The sequence below is a fragment of the Panicum virgatum genome, chromosome 9K (assembly GCF_016808335.1).
Source record: "Panicum virgatum strain AP13 chromosome 9K, P.virgatum_v5, whole genome shotgun sequence".
Lineage (NCBI taxonomy): Eukaryota > Viridiplantae > Streptophyta > Magnoliopsida > Poales > Poaceae > Panicum > Panicum virgatum.
In genome coordinates, this window is record NC_053144.1 from 66,377,843 (window position 1) to 66,401,757 (window position 23,915).

The following is a 23,915-nucleotide window of genomic DNA, read 5'->3' on the forward strand; positions in this document are numbered from 1 at the left end:
AAGCTCTGGTGAGGATTCCCCCTCCAAACGTGCTGTCAGGGAGGCGCGAGGTAGGCGAACCCCCCCGATCTCCTCCAGGCCCAGCCCGGAATGCGTTCTGGACCGGGCCGATAGGAACCCAGAGGAGGACGATGACCCGCCTAACTACTGCTCTGGGCTAACCCACGAGGCCATCCACTCCCACTCGTGGAGGCTGGACAGCCCAAATTGGCTGTGGATGTCTAAGGCGAGTGCCATTGAGGGGGTTGGGTTTCCAGCCCGCAAGGAGGAGATCAGGCGCTTTGGGCACCTCGCAAGACGGGTGCGTCGAGTTGGTCTGCCGCCACCCCTGGCCAGAACCTTCGCGGCGGTGCTCAAGGAAGAAGCCATGACATGGCGTGCGCCCCCCAGCAGCGGAGTGGTAAGCGGCGGCTGGACTACGAAGAGTGGATGGAGGAAGACGACCTGCTGGAGCCGGACCGTCACCACGACTAGGATCTGCGCCACAAGCTCATGTGTGGAGGGGGGCGTGAGTCATCCAGGGAGGCAGAGAGATGGGGTGGCGTGATAGGCTGGAGAAAGAGTTGCAAAATCTGATTAAACCTGACTGGAATTTTCAGGTCAAAGAGTGGATAAGAATGAATTCAGTGCTTCCTTCCCTGATCAGGCATCTCTGAACACTTTCTCTAAGCTGACCACCATGGGCTTGGCTCTGTACGGCTACAAGATCAAGATATCCAAGACTAATGTTGACCCAGCTGCTTCCTCAATTTTACACACTGCTTGGATCAGAATTAGTGGAGTTCCCAGTTTTGCCAGAAAAGAGGAGGTGATCAAGGAAATTATCTCTCCGGTGGCTGAACCAATCAAGGTTGATGAATTTAGCCTTTTGAGGGATGAACCAGTGCGGGCTAGGGTGAATTGTAGGGACCTAGCTAGATTGAGAGGCTTTGTGGAGATCTTCTTCAATGGGGTAGGCTACGAGATTAAGTTCTGTACTGAAGGTGCTACCAACTCCATGAAGAATAAGGATGCTCCCCTGGAGTCTGAAAAACCGAATGATAAAAAGGATGGAGCCGACAAGGGGGATGATAACACCCAGAAACGCAGGAATCTTGATAAAGATGAACCAAAAAGAAATCTAGATAGGGATTTTGATGCTAGCCAAGGTGAATCACTGGAAGACAGCATGGAAGATCTGATCAGGGATGGAACTCCCACAGACACAGAAGGCCCTGAGATGAACCATGCGTCCTCACTCCAATCTGAACCTCATCAGATACAAGTTGCTGTTTGTTGGGGGGAATAAAACTAAAGTGTGTCAAATTGTGCAGGTGAAGGTGATCTTAACTAAAATTCTTATTTTGTTGTGTTCTGTTACTGCACCATGGGGGAAAATCAAGGTATTGAGAAAGTGCTTGGGAAATTGGTTGAATTGCTAGCTGCAAAGACAAGTGAGACCTCATCTTCAAATACAGAGACTGCAACACAAGTGGAATCTGTCCAGAAACCTCTCCAGAAACTATAGTTGATGCCAAATGATGTGAAACTAGAATGTTGCGGGATTTCTAGGGTACCCACAGCCGGGTGGCGGAGCGCACCCGCCTATTCCCAGTGAGGGAGGACTCTGGGAAGTACCTTGGCGATAGGGCTGATCTAGCTTGGGGAGGAAGCTCACAAGAACACACGATTTAGAGTGGTTCGGGCCGCCGGAGCGTAATACCCTACGTCCACTGGGAGATGTATTATTCTTGGTTGTGTATGAACCTATCCTCTGCCAGGCCTTGGCTTTCACCCAGCCTGAGCTTTCTTCTAGCGGTCGCCCCCCTTTTATAGACCAAGGGGAGCGGATACATAGGACGTTGATGCCCCGACAGGTGGGCCCAACGTGACTGTGCAGCGTACTGCGTAGAGTAATTAAACGGCTACAGTGGTAGCGAATCTTTCCTCCGATATGCTTCCATGCCCTGCTCACTCTCTGACGAAGGGAGGTCTTGTCTGGTCGTGTCAGCAAGGCGCCCGTTGGGAGAACGTAGCTTGCGGCGTGCCCTGTGGAGGCTATTATGTAGGCGTCATAAAGGGCGAAGCCGAGCCGTCGTATCCATCTGTTATGGCAGACTGGCAGGCGCGGCGTGGGCGGCGCCAGCAGCTCCACTATCTTGGTAATACGCGATCAATAGTGTCCCCTGGTCAAAGAATCGCCTCGGCTTCTGCTGCATTAATGCGGATGTCCACCTACCACAATGAATGCAGTGGTGGGTGAGGCTTAGTATGGAGACCAAGCGGCCTTGTATACGTGTCTGTGCTTGTAGACACGTGTCGGCTCCGGACCACCTCGAGGCAGGGTGTCGACTTCTTCCCTTAGTGAGGGGTCCGGTCACTATAAGGTGGTCCGGGACCCCATGAGGGGTCCGGGACTCCGCGGGGGTCCGGACTCCTTAGGAGGTCCGGAGCCCCGGCTGCTTGCGCTTGAGTGCCTGTCTCTCCCGGGACACGTGGCGTCTCCGGACCTTCCCCAGCCGTGGAACGGGTCCGGACCATTGTCGGGAGAACAGGACTTCGGACCGCAGGGGTCCGGCTGTTTGGATGTAGTCAAGGATAACTACAAAGGCCTTTGCCTAGACACAGCAAGAGGGGGTACCCCAGTCCTGGGGTACCGACATGGAAGGTATAAGAAATTACTTGGCGTGGTCGAGAAAGGCGCTATTATTGTTGAAGGCACATAAACTTGAAGGCTTTGTAAATGGAAAGTCAGCTGAGCCGGAGAATAAATCAGGTGATGATTGGAAAACATGGGATGCTACAAACTCTTTGGTGGCTGCATGGTTGTTGAGCTCTATGTCTCCAACCATAGCCGGGTCTGTGGATACTATCACTTGCAGCTGGGATATGGGATGCCGTGTCAAAGATGTATTCAGGAGCTGGTAATGTGATGCTATTGGTTGAAACTGAGGATATGATCAGTGATATGAAACAGGGGGAGCTGCCTTTAATGGATTATGTTGCAACACTGAAGCGACTATGGGCTGATGTGGATCACTTTGATCCGATTGAGTTACCACACCCCGAGTGTGTGGCCTAGGTGCAAAAGTGGATAGAAAAAAGAAGGGTCCTTCAGTTTTTGAGAGGCCTAAACTCAGAGTTTGAGGGAAGGCATGCTTCCATGTTTCACCAACCTGCTCTACCTAGCCTAGAGGAGGCCATAGCTGCTATGGCACAAGAGGAGTTGAGACTAAAAATGATGAAGGGTAATGCTTCACCTCCATGTCGTCCAGTGTTTATGGTGACTGAATTTAAGGAGACAAGGGTATGTTATAACTGTGGTGAGGTTGGACATCTGAGTCGTGATTGTCAACAGCCACTTAAACCCAACCGTGGAAGGGGCAGAGGTAGAGCTACAAGGGGAGGTGGAAGTCGTGGTGGAAGAAGAGGCTACAGAGTTAATCTTGCTATGATTGAGGAAGGTACATCTGATATGGTTACAATTCCAGTTGCAGAATTAGAGGAACTAATAAAGCTGAAAAATGAAGAAAAGTGTTCAGGTGATCAGGAGACAAGTGCTTCAGTTGATAATGTTGCCAATATGGTTCATTCCAACACAGGTACTTCAAATCAACCTTTTTCTTCTATGAAAAATGCTAATTCAAATTGGATATTGGACTCTGGTGCATCTAGACATGTCACCGGTATGTCAAGTGAATTTACAACATATATGCCATACCCATATTCTCATAAAGAGACAATTCAAACTGCTGATGGAACATCTCGATCTATCAGAGGTGTTGGTACTGTGCGATGCACTCCCTCAATTACATTATCATCAGTACTATATGTTCCATCCTTCCCTGTTAACCTTGTTTCAATAAGCTCATTGGTTGATCATATGGACTGTCGGGTTTCCCTTGATCGTCAAAATTGTTTAATTCAGGAAAGGAAGACTGGAAGAAGACTTGGGATTGGAGTAAGGCATAATGGACTCTGGTATCTTGATAGAAAGAAAACAGATGACGCAATATGTCTTGCTTTATCTACTGCTGCAAGTGAAGATGAGGCTAAGGTAATGCTTTTGCACTGTCGACTGGGACATGTATCTTTTGATATTATGAGTAGAATGTTTCCTAATGAAATGTGTAAGGTGGATAAACATAAACTAGTCTGTGATGCATACGAGTTCGGGAAACATACAAGAACCTCATATGTGAGTAGGGGACTCCGAAGTATGTCACCTTTTGTCTTAATCCACTATGATGTGTGGACTTCTCCAGTTGTTTCTGTGAGTGGAATGAAATACTTTGTCACCTTTATCGATTGTTATTCTCGGATGACATGGATATATCTAATGAAACATAAAAATGAGGTGCTTAAATGTTTTAAGGACTTCTATGCATGTATAAAAAATCAATTTAATGCTAATGTTTAGATTATCAGAACTGATAATGGGACAGAGTATGTGAATAATGAGTTTAGAAGCTTTCTTTCTATGGAAGGGATATTACATCAGACTTCTTGTCCCGATACACCCCCACAAAATGGAGTGGCTGAAAGAAAGAATCGACATCTCTTGGAGGTAGCCCGTTCACTTATGTATACTATGAATGTCCCTAAATTCTTATGGAGTGAGGCAGTTATGACTGCTACTCATCTTATTAACCGGATGCCATCAAGAGTGCTTGGGATGAAGACTCCATGTGAAATGATGTTTGGGAAGAATAAATTTATTGTCCCACCAAAGGTGTTCGGTTGCACTTGCTTTGTTAGAGATCATAAACCTTCTGTAGGAAAATTGGATCCTCGAGCTATCAAGTGTATCTTTGTTGGTTATTCATGTGGTCAAAAAGGGTATAAATGCTGGAGCCCTTTTGAACATCGTGTGTTTGTCAGCATGGATGTATCCTTCAGGAATCCATTCCATTCTATGGAGAAAAAACATATCTGTCTTCTCTCTTCTCTGATCTTGACTCTCCCAATATACATGAGGATGGTGTTGCGGAGGAGAATGAAACTTCATGGAATGAGGATAATGAGCAATCCAAGAGGATGGGAGTTATTATTGGCTCAATTCCTTGCCCTGTGCCTGTGAGAGAAACCATACACGAGGATAGGGAAAGAAGATCACATGCAGAAGAAAATTTACGAGTTTACACAAGGAGGAGAAGGGGCCCTGTTGTTGAATTTTTAAACGGTGGAGATACGGTTGCTAATGATGAAGAGCAACAACCAATGGTGGATCAAGAACAGCCACCAATGGTGGATCAAGAACAACCTCTAGCGACAAGTGATGAGATTGATCCATTTCCACAAATAGGGGGAGAAGAAGCTGATCCTTCTATCGATCTACCTATTGCTGTTAGGAAAGGAACAAGAGTTACTGCAGGAAAGCCCCCATCAAGATATGGCTTTGAAGATGTAAGTAATGATGGGAGCGGAAATGACATAGCTAACTATGTCTCGTATGAATCAGTATCTCCCTCATACAAGGCCTTTCTTGCATCATTGCAATCAGTGCAAATTCCTAGAGATTGGAGAGAAGCAAAACAGAATCCAAAGTGGAAGGAGGCCATGCTCGAGGAGCTAGCAGCACTTGAGAAGAACAAGACTTGGGATCTAGTACTTGCTCCTATAGGTAAAAAGGTGGTTAGTTGCAAGTGGGTATACACGGTGAAACAAAATCCTGATGGTAAAATAGAGAGGTATAAAGCGAGATTGGTGGCAAAAGGATATAGCCAAACATATGTGATTGATTATGACGAGACTTTTGCCCCAGTAGCAAAGATGAGCACAGTGAGAACATTGATCTCTTGTGCAGCTAACTATGATTGGACATTGTATCAATTGGATGTAAAGAATGCATTCATCCATGGAGATCTTCGGGAGGAAGTTTACATGGAAGTTCCACCTGGGTTTGCTACCGCTCAGACCAAGGGAAAGGTATTAAGGTTGAAGAAATCTTTGTATGGTCTAAAGCAGTCGCCAAGGGCATGGTTTGATCGTTTTAGGCATGCAATGTGCAATATGGGATACAAACAGTGTAATGGCGATCATACAGTATTTTATCGCCATTCCAGAAATCATGTTACCATTCTTGCAGTGTATGTGGATGACATTATTATTACGGGTAATGATACTCTTGAAATAACTCGGCTAATGAAGAATCTTAGCAAAGAATTTGAAGTCAAGGATTTAGGCCAACTTTGATATTTTTTAGGCATCGAGATTGCTAGATCTCCTAGAGGGATTGTCCTTTCACAACGAAAATATGTGTTGGATCTGTTAAATGAGGCATGTATGCTTGGATGTCGCCCAGCTTCTATGCCTATTGAGCAGAATCACAAATTATGTGCTGAATCCGGAGATCCGGCAGACAGAGAAATATCAGAAACTTGTAGGGCGTTTGATTTATTTGTGTCATACAAGGCCCGATATAACTTATGCAGTTAGTGTGGTAAGTCGATACATGCATGATCCTAAGAGTGGCCATTTACATGCAGTTTACAGAATCTTACGATATCTGAAGAGCAGTCCTGGTAAAGGGTTATGGTTCAAGAAGAATGGCCACCTACATGTGGAAGGCTACTGTGATGCAGATTGGGCTAGTTGTCCTGACGATAGAAGGTCAACTTCTGGCTACTGTACCTTTGTTGGAGGGAATCTGGTATCTTGGAGAAGCAAGAAGCAACCAGTGGTATCCCGATCAACTGCAGAGGCTGAGTATAGGGCCATGTCAGTCTGTCTAAGTGAGATGATATGGGTAAGGAACTTATTATCTGAGCTGAGGTTGAAAGATGGTCCCTTGAAGCTTTGGTGTGACAATAAGTCGGCAATCCATATTGCTAATAATCCTGTGCAGCATGATAGAACCAAACATGTGGAAATTGATCGATTCTTCATTAAGGAACGACTGGATGATGGGACACTTAAACTAGATTATATAGCTTCTAGCGAACAACTAGACTGCTTAACGAAAGGCTTAGGTGTCAAAGAATGTACATCAGCTTGTAACAAGATGGTGATGATAGATATCTATCAGCCATCTTGAGGGGGAGTGTTGGGCTGTGTATTTGTACAAAGAAAATCTAGGCCCAAGAGGCCCATGTATACTGATATATGTATGTACTCAAAGAGTGGGAGAGTGAATAACATTCTAGAAATTTCTCCAAACCTATCGTCTACAGATCGCGCCACCGACATATACAAAAACCACTCAAAAAATTTGCGTTTCGATGTCTTCGCTTTCCTTCATTTCTTTAACTGGCAGCACACCTGCTCGATCCCTACTCGCTCGTACTACAAATACAAGGATGCAGCACCTGAAGGGGTTGCATTACTGAAAATCAAGGGATGGAGATGCACTGATGCCTGATGGAGCACTGCAGAACATGCATCGTGCAGGCTGCTATGCAAGGTCAATGTTTATCTGAAGACGGAAGCTCGCGACGAGGTCGGTAGGGTAGCGCGTGGAGGAGATGGAGATGGAGATGGAGATGGAGATGGAGATGGAGATAGAGATAGGCTTGCGCTTCAATCAGGGGTCGCTGAGCCACACGCGTTAGTGCAATCATTGGCAGCTGATGCCAGACGACGCTCATTCCTGGCATCTTCCAACCCCGAACCGCCTCAAGAAACAAGTCATCAGGACAGGTAGTAGTGTAGGGGAAAAGAAAATTGCATGTGATGACGGACGATCCAGACGGGGGGGTTAGGTAACGGGCCTGCCTGCTGCCCGTCAGCTGATGGCGCTCTCTCATCTCATCCCTGCGCGTTTCACGTGACTCGACAAGAAAATTCTTCTTTGTCCTCGTTTGGTAGTAGAGCACACCACCATCTCTTTCCTTCTTCTTCTCGTTTGGTCGCAACTAAACACCACAAGAAACCACTCTTAAATTACTCTCTTTTTTCCCCCGTAAAATTAGTCGAGAACACAACCCAGTTCTTGCTTGCTGCTGTTATGATTTTTCCTCTCATTTTCAGTCGGCCCGATTTGATACGAACTAAGTGCTCATTGTTATCCCCTCCGACGATCTCTTGAACGTCACCGTTGAGCGAAGCTGCCGACCAAGTACCTGCACAGCTCGCTCGCTCGCCTAAGAAACACCAAGCCTTGTCCTGCTCGGCGTCCGTCTCGCTCGCTCTCGCGTGAAGCCGCCACTTGTTCCATCCATCCACGGGCACCTCACTCACCTCCTCCCAAGCTTTTCGTCTGAATGCAACGCCTCCAAGCCTGCTGCGACCCGGTCTCGTCAATGATCCCAGACAGCGCCTCTTCCGCGGACTGCTCCTCCACAGTCCCGGAACTGAAAGCACCGGGAGTTTCTCCCCTGTTACCCAACAGCATCTCCGTCTCCCGAGTCATCAGAAGCTTCGATCCGTTGGCCGCACCGGCGAATCGCCGGCCGACACGGCGAGCTACTCGATTCCAATGGCGATCTGACAGAGTTGATCGCTGTCACTTCGTCCACTAGGATAAGCGGTGAGGACAAGGCGAGGGGCGATCACACGGAAAAAGCCAGCAGGTCTACGAGCGAGCGAGGCAGCGGTAGGGTGTTAAACAATTCGCTGGAGGAGTTTCTGAGGGGAGACACGTCAGGATCAGAGATCGACAATGGCGTCGGGTGGCACAGGATCCGTCATCTGATCTGAACGAGATGCGCCGCGACCGGGCCGAAGTTTCTTGGTGTCAGGAACCGACATATCGGGTAGCTGTAGCCTGTAGGTAGTGTGACCCGGTCTGATGGGATTGGGATGTCCATAACGAAATCTGATAGGCCGTGCAGTGCATCATATGTTTCTTGAGAAACAAGGGATGTGAGCTTAACATTTCCCTTAATCTAAAAAAAAATCTCCAGTGTTTATTGGCTATTGCTATACTAGAAGTTCTTCTGAAACCAAGTGCGTGGTGCACCGTGCACTACTAACCTTATGCCTTACATCTTAATGATTTCGGCAAGACTTGACCAGACTGTACTGAATGCTTTTCTGATATTCAGTGATCTCTTGTTCTCTTCTTTTTTTTTAAAAAAAGAAAAAAAACTTGTGAGCCTGCAATAAGCTCATTGTTGAAAATGCCAGCCTGAACTCTAAAATCAAATATAATGTTTCCTGAGCTTGAAATCACCGGAAGATGTTCATCTAAACCTATGAAGGATCGCCTATCATCGTTCAATAAATTTCTGACTGACTGAGGTCAGTTTAGCCTTATACTCCGGTCTGCTGTAACTAGACTTCGAGATAATGCAATCAGATATTGCAACGATAAATAAATAAATTTGATGTGACCGATGCTTCTTGACCATTGAAGCCTGACAACGACACCCGCATATTACTTTCTTATAGCTTGTCATAAATCACACGAAGCAACTGATATTAATAAAAAGGAATTTTCGGATTTTTCCTATGCTTGGACATGGCACATTCGCTGAAAACTATGAACAGTCACAATCTTGAGAAACACATTATAACTTTGAATTTTTAGGTTGAGGGATACATAATTTGCCTTGGTTACACTCTACTAATTCACCGAATTTCGCCGAATCCCACATGTCAGTGATGCCACCAAGAGCATATGAATGGGAGATGTTGGCCGGTCAAATCCATGATTGGAGGGGACCAATGGAACACTTGTCCTTGCACATCACTACCACATGCCCAATTTCAAAAGCAAGTGCTGCCACCAAACTGAAATAAAGGTGCCATTAGTTTTGTGGTGTTAGGGGCGCCCTCTGCACTTTTAACCAGAAAAGAAATGAAACGAAAAACGAGATTTGGGCGTGCATCGCAGCACGTCTGGTGGTACATTTCTGTTGCTGCACTTCGTCCTGTGAGACGTCAGCGTCGTATCCCTATGCACTTGCCCAGGAGCATCTGATGATGATCAGTTGGGAGATTGGGAGGTTCAGAAGGCAAAGAGGGTTTAGGTCCACCAACTGGTGGTTACAGGACTAATACAGCTTAACAGATGGCATCACCTACTCTAGCCATTGGCCTCCCAGCAATCAAGACATCGGGAGTAAATCGCCTGAAAATGGCAACTTGGGGGGCTTTTTCGGGTAAAAACACACCAAGCAAGTGAGCAAATACCTTTCTGTCCGGCGAGTGAACTAGGCAACAAGCTGGATTCCTCTGCTGAAATGGCACTACTGAAAGTGAAATCACACTTTAGTACAAAAAGGAAAAGTGAAATCACATCAGTACTTCCAAGAAGCGCAAAATTTAAGAAATTAAACGGTTCTTGTTTTCCTTGTGTTCTTTGTGGAGAAAACTAAGCTGATCCAAGATGGCTTATCTGATAGCGCACGGGGAAAAATGTTTACACGTTATTAAAATTCCTGTCTGAATTGCATCGATGTGCCTTTGGACATGGATTTTTCTATATAAAAAAAGAAACAAAATGCCAGAAACTCTGTCACTTACCAAAGAAGGACAAGGTGGTGAGCACAACCATGGATGATAAGCTCTTTAGGTAGGCAAACCAATGGCTGAGATTGGGCGTTAATTATGTGAAAGATATTAAAATTTCTTGCACTCAATCCCAGCCGTCGAATCTCCTACTTCTCGAGCATGCAGCAGCGTGTGAATAATTTTAGTCGATCCACGAGAGTCGAAACCTATGTGAGAAAATGATGGAGAGAAAGAGATAGAGAGGAATAAGCGAAAGGAAACAAACAAAAATGATGGTGGGGTCTCTTTAGGATTTTTAGGGAGATAGTGTTAGGCAACCCTTATTGGTGGCAGGAGTATATTATTGCTCAAGGTAGGAGGAGTGAGAGGTTAGAACAACTCAAGTCTAGAGAGGGAACCAACAGGGAAAAATAACAAAAAGAATAGACACAGCTCTCTTCTTCATATCCCAATCTTCTTTCATCTGCTGATTCCTTCTTAGAATCATTTGGATCAGCCCTGTCCCCTTGCTGGGTGGTTTCTGTTATAGTCAAGAACTCTTGCTTGCTTGGTCTCAAGTTCAGTTTCTTGAAGAGGTATAGCCTTATCCTGTCAAGTTTAAATTCTTTTTTTTGCATCTTAATTTTTTTTTCTGTGGACAACATATGCCATATGAATTCTTTGCTTTCTACTTTCTACTTCTTGCTTGTTGAGCTTTCAATTTCTCGTTAGCTTCTTGTGTTGGTGGTGGGTGCACCAGCTGGATAGGTTGGTTCTTGTTTGGCTTGTTTCTGAAGTAGTAGTCAAGGTTCTTTGTTCGGACTAAATTTCTCTGAAATGTCTGGCTGTGTGTGGAAGTTTGGGATTTATTTCCGTTCATAGACACTAATTTGGACTGCTCATTATGCTGAAATTAGGTACTGCCTTTATCAAAGCGTCTGAAAGGCTTCGATTGCTTTCTATATGCAGGTACATTGAAAGCCTTGGGAACTGTGTACGGAAGTGCAGTAATCTGAAGTTCATCGTCCCAGGTAGATAGATGCCTCGAATCCTGTTGGGTTCACTCTATCCTTTTCGTCCTGATTTACGCTCGCCCAATAGATGTTTGGATTCACTAAGTTGTCTGACGAATTCACTATCCTTTTCTTTTAGCTCCAATTATATGCAGCAAAGCCGAATTTCTGATGGTTTTGCTTTTTCTTGTGCAACCAGATCCTGTTTTTGCAGCTTTCATAACACCAGTCTGATGACAAAATCAATCACTATCTCTCGTCACCACTCTGATGATCCATCAGCTGGTCGCATCTTCTGCTTCTGAAGAGGATGGCCACATTCTTCTCCGCTTCTACCGATCAGAGGGACCTCGCCGGCGGCGGCGACATGTCGTTCTACCACTACACCACCACGTCCAATCCGTACTCAGACACACCAACCGGCGGTCTGATGCCTTTTCCCGCCACCATCGTGTCTGAAGGCCACGTCGCGCATGGCGGCGACGGCAGGGACGAGCCATCGAGTGGCGCCGAGATGAGCCTGCAGACGCAGCTGCTGATGGCGAGCGCGGCGGCGGCGCAGCACCAGGGCCTGTCGCTTAGCCTCGGGACTCAAGGCGTGCCGGTGTCTCTCTACCAGTACCGCCAGGCAGGCATGGCCGCCGCCTCCTTGCTTAGCCCGGGCCAGACGACGGCGGCGGCGAGCAGGAACGCGCAGAGCATCTACATCCAGAACTCCAAGTACCTGAAGGCCGCGAGGGAGCTGCTGGACGAGGTGGTCAATGTCCGGGACGCGATCAAGCGCAAGAGCGACAAGAACCAGCAGAGCAAGGATTCCGGCGAGGGCGCCAAGGATGCCGAGAAGAGCGAGGAGAAGGCCGACGAGCACGAGGGAAACTCCTCCGCCGAGCTGACGCCGTCGGAGAGGCAAGACCTTCAGAACAAAGTGTCGGCGCTGATGGCCCTGCTGGATCAGGTAATTTTTTTGTCACTGTCTCTCGCCGAGTCGTTCGTTCATGGCTACGTCGGTGGTGCATGCTGTTCTTTTGCTGCCTGCTGCAAGTCAGCAAGTGGCCGGGTATTGGAACAAGAACTTGGCATAAATGGAATTCTGGCGGCAGGTGGACCGGAAGTACAGGCACTACCGCAGCCAGATGCAGATGGTGATGTCGTCCTTCGACTCGGTGGCCGGCGCCGGCGCGGCGAGGCCGTACACGGCTCTGGCGCTGCAGACGATCTCCCGCCACTTCCGGTCGCTGCGCGACGCCATCGGCGCGCAGGCGCAGTCCCTGCGCCGGAGCCTCGGCGAGAAGGAGGGCGCCGCGCAGGGCGGCGGGCTGTCCCGGCTGCGCTACATCGACCAGCAGCTCCGGCAGCAGCGCGCCATGCAGCAGTTCGGCATGATGCAGCAGCCGCAGCACGCCTGGCGCCCGCAGCGCGGCCTCCCGGAGTCCGCCGTCTCCGTGCTCCGCGCCTGGCTCTTCGAGCATTTCCTCCACCCGTAAGAACCCAGCTAGATACGCCTTCTGACAAGTTGATGAGGCATCACTCCACTGCTCACCTCCATGAATCGATGGCACACACAGGTACCCTAAGGATTCCGAGAAGTTGATGCTCGCAAGGCAGACAGGCTTGTCCAGGGGCCAGGTGAGACATGAATGAACTCAGTCGATGCCGTGCTGTCCTGTCATATACTAGTACTACTTCGAGGAAAAAAATTGGCGTCCTTGCTAATTAAGCTGCGTGTCTATACGCAGGTGTCCAACTGGTTCATCAACGCGCGCGTTCGCCTGTGGAAGCCGATGATCGAGGAGATGTACAAGGAGGAATTCGGCGCGGAGATGGACTCGCACTCGTCGTCGGAGAACGCGGGCAACAAGGGCAAGGACGAGGCGGCGATATCTTCCGAGGATCACGACGAGTTCCAGAGCCCGTCGACCGCCGCCAAGCACGGCCACCTCAACGCGTTCAAGTCGGAGGCGATCGGCGGCATGGACGCCGGCGGCGGCGTCGGCCTGTCCGGCCTCGCCGGAGGCGCCATTGGCCCGTACGCGACCAGCCTCAACCTCGGCGCCGTCGGCCACGGCAGCAGCAGCAGCAGCCTCCTGCAGGACGCGCTCGCGCACCACCACGGCGACCCGAGGTTCGTGGCGTACGGCGACATGGGCGGCCTCGCCGGCGGCGGTGGCTACGACGGCGGCAGCGTGTCGCTGACGCTGGGCCTGCAGCACTGCAACGACACCGGGGCCGTGCCAGCCGAGCAGCAGGGCCTCCTGTACGGCAACGCCGGCGACTTCGAGTTCATCAACGCCTCCGAGGACAGGCAGCGCTTCGGCTCGTCGCAGCTGCTGCACGATTTTGTCGCGTGAGCGCGCGCGGCTGCTGGGGTGCCCGCTGGGAATAACGCGGACGGCGTCAGAAGCCTGGGATGGCCGGCCGGCGCCGCCGCGGGTATACATTCAGTTCATCATGGTACACGGTTTCATCAAACAAGTAAGTGTATACGCATATATATATACTGGTATGGTAAGTGAGGTAGTACGTAGTGGGCAGTATAATTGGGGCGGGGGCGGGGTATACCAAAACTGTATATGTAAGCTGTAGGGTGCTGTAAAAGGATATTAGATTGGTATTTTTGGTAGCTTGAATATTCGTGTACTGATGATTCAAGTCCCATATATGATGTGTTCACTCTGTTCGGCAGCTCCAGCAGCCTTCAGCCCAACAGTATTTTCCTCTCACCCCGCTCTAGCACCAGCTTCCAGCCAACAGTATTTTTCTCTCACACCACTCCAGCCACCAGCTCCAGCCCAGCGAACAGAGTGGTTGTTGGTCCAATTGGACCTTGGCTTCCTTTGGAGGTTGTAGACACTAATGTTTCATGTTCTGAATTATGGTACCAGTTGTTCAGTTCAATTCTAACAGCAATGCAGAAACAGTAGTGTGTTTCTATGGCTTTTGTGTAATGGTCTGCATGGTTTCCGGTATAAGCTCATGGTTTGAAGTTTTGAACTTCTCATGACATCTGATTCGAGACAGATATACTGGCCGGTGGCTGCAATGCAGTGTGTGCACCTGGATTCCTCGAAAGGTGGAGGAGCAGGCCAACAAAGTTTGAATATTCAGATCTTTTTTTTAAAAAAAATAGTTTGGATATTCAGACATGTAGAATGGATGCATATGAATAGTCAGAACCTTTCATTTGACCTACTTAGGCAGGTGGAGATTGAAAATGAATGTCCCCATATATATCTGATTATGCAAGTATAGAATCATATGCAATTCAGACAAGCAGGCACAAACTTTCAGAAGTAATCTGTATATGCAAATTTTGTTCTTATCAGTCAGGCCAACAAGGTTGCTAGTCCAACTGTTCTAATATTTTTGACTTGAAGGTGCTATTTTTCCACAACCTTGTTGACCTGGCTGAGAAGAACGCAAGCTGCATCTCCCACAAGAGGACAACGACTAAAGACTTCTGAGGGCAAGAGAACTTTCAAATGGCCGCCGCCAAATAATAGACGTTCATATCATCCTATTATCATCACCTAACAGTACAGAATAGTTGACCATTTCGTTCATCCTGTACGCATACCATGCAGACTATTTCTCACTGTGCTGGGATAGCACCAGTATTGGAGGGAGTCCATCGTATTCCTGATGACTCCGTCTCTCACCGACAGCTGAGTTTATGCTTCGTCGCCTCTTGTCTCACTCTTTGCCCAGCAGCAGGGCCAGGGTCATCACTCCTCGATGAGATAGCGACTCCCCAGTCCCCCACTCTCTCTGCACATTGTATGTTTGGTTTAGGCCAAAATTTACCCTGCCAACTGTTTGCAAAGATGTCGACACTAAAAGTTGTTACAAACTGTTTGCAACGTTTTAGGGTGATTGCCTACCGACTACCCAAAACCAAGTCCTTTAGTTATGATTTGAGTTGGCTGTCAATTTTCTAGCAAATCGAGGGGACATTCAGAAAGTGTACAAAATGATTAGTCTCTTCACAGCACTGGTGCCGACCTACAGTTATTTTCTTCGGAGCACGCACGCACCTAGTCGATGTCAAAGGTCGATCACATATATTTGGACTTGTGCTTGATCAAATATGAGCCGTGCGTCTGCGATCCAACGGCTCCCGTCGCGCTATCCGACCATGGCCCCCTCAACCTGGGCCGCGGATTGTGACCAGGCGGCCCACACTAAGCCCAGGTCTCCGGCTGCGCCTGGGCACAGCCCAGAAACCGGTGTGCGGCTGCAGCTCGACTGATGCAGCATCTGAATGCATCAACAAGTACAGAATCCATCCGATTCAGGCATAACCGGTGTGCCTAGAGGTCTCTCACAAGAGCGGCAACAGCACCTTTGTTCATCAAACTGGAATATTGGATAGAGCATTAGAGCGTAGATGTTCTTTCATTTAGATGATAGATCACGGATATGAATCTTTTGTTCCTCTGTTGTGTTGTGTCTTGTGTCCCTTGATGTACGTGTGCAGCTGCTGATGTGGATTTGCCACAACTTTATACAAACACACTGCACTGCAGCACTGGATTTGCCAAACAGTGCAAAGAAGCAATAGAGAGCAAAATAAAGTAGCGCATGAATTGGCACAACATGCCAGACAAGCTATCAGCTGAGGTTTGGTTAACAGAAATTCCTAGATGTATACAGCATGTTGTGCTCCTAGACTGAATGTGACCTAATTAAGTTTAATGATCAACTTTTTTTTCCTCGAAAAATAAACCCTGCTTGAAGATTAAAAAAAAAAGAACCTGCTTCACTTCCTCTCCTAGTTCGTTAACTACAAATGTCCAGCACTTAGACTAGTCAACAGTACCATCAAGTTGTTTGTCACTCTGTCAGCATCCAACGCATGCATTCACCTGCAAAACAAAGCAAAAGGATGGTTTACTCGTCATCGTGTTCAACCTTCTACTAGCTGATACAGAACGTCTAACAATACCCAAAGTAGTCATTAAGATGTACCTCTTGAACAGGGATTTGATGTCCTCTTGTAGCACAGGGCTTTCAAGAAACATGTCCTTGCAGTCTGAAACATCAACCTTGGTGAGCTCAAAATCCTCGTTGTTGCAAAGCTCGTTCCACTCGAACCACAGCTTTGACACTCGCTCTTTCTTGAACGCAGTATGGTGATCCTCCTCCTCCGGCGAGCCAGCAGCAACGAGGCGGTAGCAGTACACCATTTTAGACTGGCCTGGTCTGAACGCCCGCCCGATCGCCTGCCGCATCACAGCAGGATTCTCATGGACATCCAAAATGACAACACGAGATGCACCAACAAGGGAGATACCCTCCCCGCATGCTTTGATGGAACCAAAGAAGACTTTAGCTTCAGGTGAGCTGTTGAATCTCTCAACTGCTTGCTCTCGCTGCTCTTGAGTTAAACCCCCATCCATCAGGAAAGTGTTAACTCCTGCTTTCCATCCTTTCATTTTGGTGAACAGCGTTTCCAAGAAATTTAGAGAGCGCACATACTGGCTGAACACAAGTACCTTCTCTCCTGCAGCTTCTGAAAGCGACAACAGATTGTATATGAACTTTGCCTTCACCCCATCATTGATATCAATTCTGTGTACGATCGAATCCATCTTCCTTTTGCAGATGTTTCTATTTTTCTTATCAACATTCTTGACATCCTTTAGGCATGGATGAAGAGAAACAGCATTGCTTTTTGCATGTGCTTCAAATCTTTTCAACCCTACCAAACCCTTGACAACATCTTCCTGTTTGGTACTCATATTTAGCAAAACTGTGAAATCCACAAGTCCAGGTAGCTCCTTCAAGATCTCACCTTGGTAATAGTGGAGTATATTCTCAGTAAGTTCTCGTAGATTCTGTATAATCATCACTCTCACTGTTTTCGAATCCTTCTGAAGGTTCTGCTCAATCAATTCATAGAAAACCTTTTCAGAGATGGTTTTCGATCGCACACTTGTCCCTAACATGTCCACCTTATTTAGTATACGCTTCATGATTGCACGGGATCTCTGCATCTTCAAGAATTTCGGTCGTACAAGGTTCAAAATATTGAAAACCTCACTTACGTGGTTCTGAAACAAGGTTCCTGTTAGAACCACTTTTCGAGGAGTTTGGATAGTTTCAAGTGCACTGAGCAAGTCTGTTTGGTCGTTTCTTGAGGTGTGGCCTTCATCTAGAATTACAAGGCTAGGGATCCTCAGCAGTTTCTCTCTGCACATTACAGTTTCTCTATCAGAAGAGTCGTCAGAAATTATGTGTGCAAATTGCTGATAGCCAAGCAGCAATATACTTCTGTTTTCTTCCCACAATTTCAATATTTTACGCTGCTCAGACCGGCTATTAGCTTTAGAGGAGTAAAAGTCATACAAAGGAATGTTCTCAACTTGCCAGCGGAGAAATTCACTTTTCCATGTTCCCATGATACCCTTTGGAAGCATAATTAATGGCCTCCCAGCAGGGTACCTGGCCAGAAAGCTGTGGATAAAACTGATCAGCAGAAAGGTCTTTCCAGAGCCAGGCGCATGTGCTAGAATACAACCTCCTGGATTGTTCTCATCTGCCAGATTCTTGATCAAGAAATTGAAACCTTCCACTTGGTGAGGTTTCATCTGTTGTGAATGTCGAGGATGGATTGACAGAGAATCAGGGAACACATTGAGATTAGTACCTAAAGGATTCTCAGTTGGATCTGGATCACTAGACTTTCTGTTTTTTGCTGGGTTTGTTCTGTATGACTGCTTGTGCTGAAACATGAAAGAGAAAAAAAAAAGAGAGAAGTGGGATCCGCTAACTCACAAAAAAAATAAAGAGCAAGGATAACTAGCGATCCAAGAAAAAGAAATAAGTGCATTCATGTAAAAATTTAAAAAAAATTGCAAATGGGATATTGATTAGGACCTGATATCGGAAAAAGGACTTTTAAGTTATCTATGTTTTTCTTTCAGTCAGAAACACATTAGAAATAGAATTTTGGAATGGTGTAAAAATGTGTTTGATCAATAATTGCAGCCTACACGTGCCAATTGCCAAGTTGTTAACATATGAGCAAACACTAGCAAAACTGCATAGTAGCAGCAGCAGCAGCTGGTAAATTCGATGAATGGACACATTTTTTAAGGAATATACATGGAGAAACTGTTTGAGCGAATCAATTCATTAGATAATAACAAAAGCTCCAATTTTTCTATTCCAAGTGATGCCATGAAATCATGTTAACTTATGTAACTGTGTACAGATTGATTGCCTCATAAAATTTCAAATAATTTCAGCAACAGAGTAAAAGCTGATGTTTCATGAAAAATAGGCCATTGTCAAGATAACCTGCTAAAAAATTATTAATTATTGCATTCAACATTAACCAGTAAAGTTGCTATTGCGAGGATGCCAAGATTGAAATAATATAAGAAAACGATATTGAGATTTTTAATCAATTTATGGATTCCAACAAAGAGGGAATCGATTAAACTAATTAGGACAAGAAATTCTATACCTTTTTCCATGAATGCTCAAAAATATTCTCAATGCGCTGCTGGATCAGACCACAAATACGGCACACAATGCCCAAATCATCTTTCAACAGGAAGTCATGATTACATGCATCCTCTGTTTCCTCACAGTTGCTCTCTATTGGAACTATACCCTGATTAACTTGATTGATCTGCTGAAGTAAATGGAATCAAGCTCAAGTTACAGGAAAAGGAAAGGCAAATCACAAACTAAAAAAAGAGAGTAAAAGATACTGTTTAAAATTAATTCAGTAATACTACTCTGATAGTCTGATGGTCAAGCATCGAAATGAGAGAGTCAAAGGATAATAAAAGGGGGGAACGGGAGGAGGCCTGGGTGGCTAGCTGCTCCAGCTTTGGAGTAAGCAGCCCAGGTTCGAATCCTGTTGGACGCGCTTTCATGACGCAGAGGGCAGATACTCTAGCCTCTAGTCCCTCAAAGAATAATAAAGGGTATAACATATAGCTTTAAAATTTGCAATACAACTAGTCAGATCGTCATGTTGCTAGGCAAGACTGCACCAAAGGGATTCATCTAGTAAGAATAAACTCCTAAATTGTGGGCATGAAAACCTTCACAAGTGGATATCAAATTACAATTAAACAAGTCACAAAGAAGATTGCGAAGCTAGGCACTGAGGTCTGAGGTTGTCTATCATAAAGCTAGAACCCGAGTTTGATATAGTTAGAACAAATTGAATGATTTCATATTCGAGTACCTCTGAAAATGCCAATGCAACTGACATACCCATCCAAAGATCATTCAACTCATCAACCGAGCTGTCTTTCTCGTGATGATTACTCTCTTTGCTCTGTGGTTCATTTTGTACAATTTCACAAGATACTTCATAGGAACCAACATGTTTCTTTATCATTCTTCGAATCTTCCCTTTCTCTTCAAGATCATCCTGCTCAAATGCAAAGGAGTGAACATTATCAGGTGGAGATAGCTGAGCTTAAAGAATCGATGCTGTAAGCAAAATCTTGACGCTTAAAGATGATGAAAGCAAAACATGATTCTTCATGTCTCCATATAGGTTAATTAGGAATATGTATACATCAATCTATCAGATAAAAAAATAACAACTTTGTAGAAGAGACAACATTCAATTGCTTTTAAGCAACACACCTCAGCAGAAACATTGCCGGTGTCCATGCCATCCTTCGGTTGCTTAAATAAATCATGTGGTTCAGTACTGCTATTGCAATTATCCAGCCTGATGATATCCTGATGCCCGACTTGCTGCTCAACCAGCATGTGCTTTTGGGTGTAACTACCATTATCATTAGAGGATGAACTCTCATCTCGACAGGATTTAACCCTGTCCTTGTTGTCAGAATCAACTGCTGAAACTGTAGAATCAACCCCAACATTACCCACATTAGCTTGGGAATGATATTCAACATTGTCTTCGTCTGCATCCAAGTTGATAACATTATCTGAACTATAATTGCTCGCAATTAGTCCAGAGTCATATAGTGTTGCGTCTGAAAATTTGGGCACTGGACTGGCATTAGGCTGTTGGATTGGTACTTGTAGCCTTTCTATGATGCCCATAAGTTCACGCCGTTTGATGTTGATTGACTTCAGATCTTTTGTGGCACTCCCAGCCTTCAATTCACTGAATAGCTCAAGAAACTGAAGACGAAGACGTCTATTATGAAGGAAGATGTTTGACTGAGACTGGGTCCCTGGTGAGCTAGTGTGCTCATCACCAAGTTTCTGCCTTTTGTGTCCAGCAGGATCCATCCTTCAAAAGAACAGAAAGAACTATTACATGCTTTGAGAGGCAAATACTGCAAATCTGTTAAATATTAAACAAAAATTTGTATTCTGTTGTACTTGGTGACCACCTACCTTGCATATTTGTCACACATAAATAATTAGCTCTTAAATTCATGGTGGAAAGGAAATTAGGAACATTCTGTCACTAAAAATACGACCATTGTAAAAAATGTCAAGCAAACTTTCATGCAACGATTAATGAAACGGGTAGAAACTTTAGCTACAAATGATTTAAGCATTTCAGTTCCCACCCAGCTACGAAGGCGTGGTCGCGTGAACTTGCATGTCGATTAGCAGATTGAAGTTATATTCAGCTTGAATTCCTATTTCCCTCTCTTCTTTTAATTTGGGGGCAAGTCGAGAAAATAGCCCTCTAGCAGGAAGAATTAAAAGTTCATAGACAATCAGGCAAATGCAACCACCCAACCCCAGAAACCAAACAAGAAATGGGCTGGACTCCTCGCATGGCTGCGCTGGGATTCTGTCGAGTCGAATCCGCTTCGCATGCAATAGAGACGGGGACCACGACGGTGATCGATCTGCCGGGCCATCAGCGGATGCTCACGCCCGAATTGCCTTGCCGGCCTAAGCAGGCGCTCGGTCTCTCCCCGCCGCCGCTCTCCCCAGCAACCGGCAGGCCCTGGCCGTCCCCGCCCCGCCCCGGAGTTCCGCAGGGCGCCGGCCGTCCCCGCACCTCTCGAAATTTCGCGGGAAAAAAGGTATTCGTTGAAGCAGGCACAACGATCGAACCCCCTCCAACCCCACAGATCACACTTGCACAAAACAATCTACGGATATAGAAATGCAATAGACATGAGTGCAACATCTGCTGGGGAAGAGAGGAACCTGGATGATGATCTCGGGGAGGGGAGAGTTGGGTGGTGACCCAAGTCAGTCCCAAAGCGGCAAAAGCTAGGAGAGTGTGGAGAGGGACACGCAACAATCGTTTGGCTAGAGAGAGAACCATAAAGCAGGGAAATATGCATAGCAATATAGCATGTGCATGTTAATACTAGCACCATTGAGTATTTTTTTACCCAAGTAGACATTTGATTCCCTTTTCATAAGAACGTTCACAATATAGACTGTGGGACCGAAACTGGCGACCAGAGGGGGTGAACGAGAGTCGATCAAAATTTCTCCGAAATTCGAATCGTCGGCCTATGTCCCAAAATCACCGCAAGCCCCTCCAACCCAGGTCAGCGAGAATAGCTATGGACCAGCTATCTCGAAGCAGAAGACCCAGATTGCAGCGTGGAAGCAAAGCGAGTGAAACTTCACAAATTTCAGCATAGCACACACAGACCGGTCTGACCGGTGTACTGGACCGGTCTGACCGGTCGGCTGGGAATTTCAAATTGCAGACCGGTCAGACCGGTTGCACAGAACGGTCTCTCCCAGTCAGCCCGCCAACAAAGCTCCAAATCTCAATTCTCGAGCAAACGAAGTCCAAATCTAACGAAACTTGGAGGAAAGCTTCGTAACTACCCCGTGAACATATCCCCAAAGGATCTCACCCAAAAGATTCACGGATTGAGAGAAATCAAGGTAAGATCAAAGAGAATTGGGGTTTTCTCAAGAACACAAAATCGCCAACTCGTGAGAACTCTCGATTCCAGTAGGTTTAGCACACGGCTAGAGGGATTAGAATCGTCACAAAGAGTCCATCAAATCACGAATTCAAGGGTTGATCTCCTCCAAACAAGAAACACACCAAAAGAGGAGAATTAAACCCAAAACGCAAAAGAGAAGGGGAGGACGAGATGCTCAGCACACACAAGTGAATCTCAAACAAATTTCATCCATTAATCACCGAGGAATTCACCTATACAAAGGCTAGAGCCATCCGCCCGTCATCCACCCACTAGATTGAAGAGAATAGCTATAATCTAATCTCTCTTTGCGTTGGAGTCCTTGTCCCTAACCTAGAGCAGAGGTTGAGAGAAGGAAAAACTCAGAGAAAATAAAAGACTCAAGAGCCTCCCCCAGCCACGGGCTGGTTGGGGTATTTATACCCGGCTACTACGGTCAGACCGGTCGGGCAGCAGCACCCCGCTGTACAGCCTCGATCGACGGCGGAGCTTCTTTCTTCGACTCGAAGTCTTTGCTGCGATGCCGCCACGTCAACGAAGATCCGGTCCGCGGTTTTGGAGAGTCCGCGAAACCCGAGTAGATGGCCGATTTTGAGAAAACCGCCAAAACCTCACGCGCGGGAAGATTCCCGCCTCCACGCCGTGGCCCTAGACGTCGTTCCCGCCTCGGTCTCCTGACGGCCCTAGACGCCGCCCGACGCCCGTCACCTCCTCGCCCGCAGCGAGGCCCTAGACGCCGTCGACGCCCGTCGCCTCCGTCAGTCCCGAGACCGACGCCCGTGCCTCCACGACTTGACGTCTTCAACCGCCGTCCGCCTCCTTGGTTTTGTGGCGCAAACTAAGAAACCCGCCTTCCGTCGCCGCTTGCGCCCTCGATCCAGGAGTGGACGCCACAGCTGCCGCCCGGTCCGAGCTCCGGTCCCGGCTGCCCTTCACCGCCGTCCACCGCACGGTCCATCGGCCACAGCACCTCCACGGCAGCTCCCCGTCGACACTCGATGCCCGTGTACCTACAATCCAAAGACCAAGCGCACGATCACACCGCACGGTTGACAATTCACTCATCACAAGCAGGATAGAGTACTCAACATTCCTCAAATATGGAATCTGATTGGTTCGCTTCTAAAATATTGACATGCCAAAATGCGAGCAAGCCTATAAATATTAGCCGGCCAAAAAATAACTTATCTAATTGCCAAAAATTTATTAAAACAATTAACATGCCAAAATGCGAGCAAGCCTATAAATATTAGTAGGATAGAGTACTCAACATTCCTCAATCTCCCCCTTGAAGAGTGCATTGTCAACACACCACCTGAAAGCAAAGAAGTGATAAAAATAGAAGCAAGAAAGTGAAGAACTCAAGCAAGTGACACAAAGCTCAGAAAAGCATAAACAGTCACTTACTCAAGCAGAAATCGATCCCCTAAGATAAGGGCAACGGCTCGACGCAATCGATCAAAAGCCAAAACATGACTCCTCAAAGACAGAGGTAACGCTCGACGCAGTCATGCAAGGAGCGGAGGAAAAACGAGGAAATCAGGAGCCAAAACCAAAGCAGAAACTCCCTAAGCAAAGTTTTTCCCTCTCACAAGTGCAACTCTCCCAAAATGATGCACTCTCAAAGCCCTGTGCACAACAAATTTTTCAAAAATCAAACAAGTCTCCCCCTTGTTCGATCACTTCT

The 23,915-nt window shown here is 46.7% G+C and overlaps 2 protein-coding genes across 3 annotated transcripts; one reads left to right on the forward strand and one right to left on the reverse strand.

Moving 5' to 3' along the window:
- Positions 1-10,680: 10,680 nt before the first annotated feature.
- LOC120647211 (BEL1-like homeodomain protein 7) lies at positions 10,681-14,048 on the forward strand. Its single transcript, XM_039923891.1, has 6 exons — positions 10,681-10,949; positions 11,323-11,384; positions 11,566-12,321; positions 12,467-12,846; positions 12,932-12,992; positions 13,103-14,048. Exons 3-6 carry the CDS (start codon positions 11,677-11,679, stop codon positions 13,712-13,714), a joined length of 1,698 nt encoding a protein of 565 aa, XP_039779825.1. The 5' UTR covers positions 10,681-10,949; positions 11,323-11,384; positions 11,566-11,676; the 3' UTR covers positions 13,715-14,048.
- Positions 14,049-15,923: 1,875 nt separating this feature from the next.
- LOC120647205 (protein CHROMATIN REMODELING 35-like) lies at positions 15,924-21,608 on the reverse strand. 2 transcript variants are annotated; one of them, XM_039923883.1, is made up of 6 exons: positions 21,483-21,608; positions 19,980-20,601; positions 19,570-19,758; positions 18,835-19,005; positions 16,332-18,088; positions 15,924-16,228 (listed from the first exon to the last, which is right to left on the reverse strand). In XM_039923883.1, the coding sequence occupies exons 2-6, from the start codon at positions 20,598-20,600 to the stop codon at positions 16,225-16,227; spliced, it is 2,742 nt and encodes a 913-aa protein (XP_039779817.1). In that variant the 5' UTR covers position 20,601; positions 21,483-21,608; the 3' UTR covers positions 15,924-16,224. The 2 variants fall into 2 exon arrangements, with proteins under 2 accessions (XP_039779817.1, XP_039779818.1); XM_039923884.1 differs by having other exon boundaries at positions 18,835-19,002; positions 21,483-21,607.
- Positions 21,609-23,915: the final 2,307 nt, after the last annotated feature.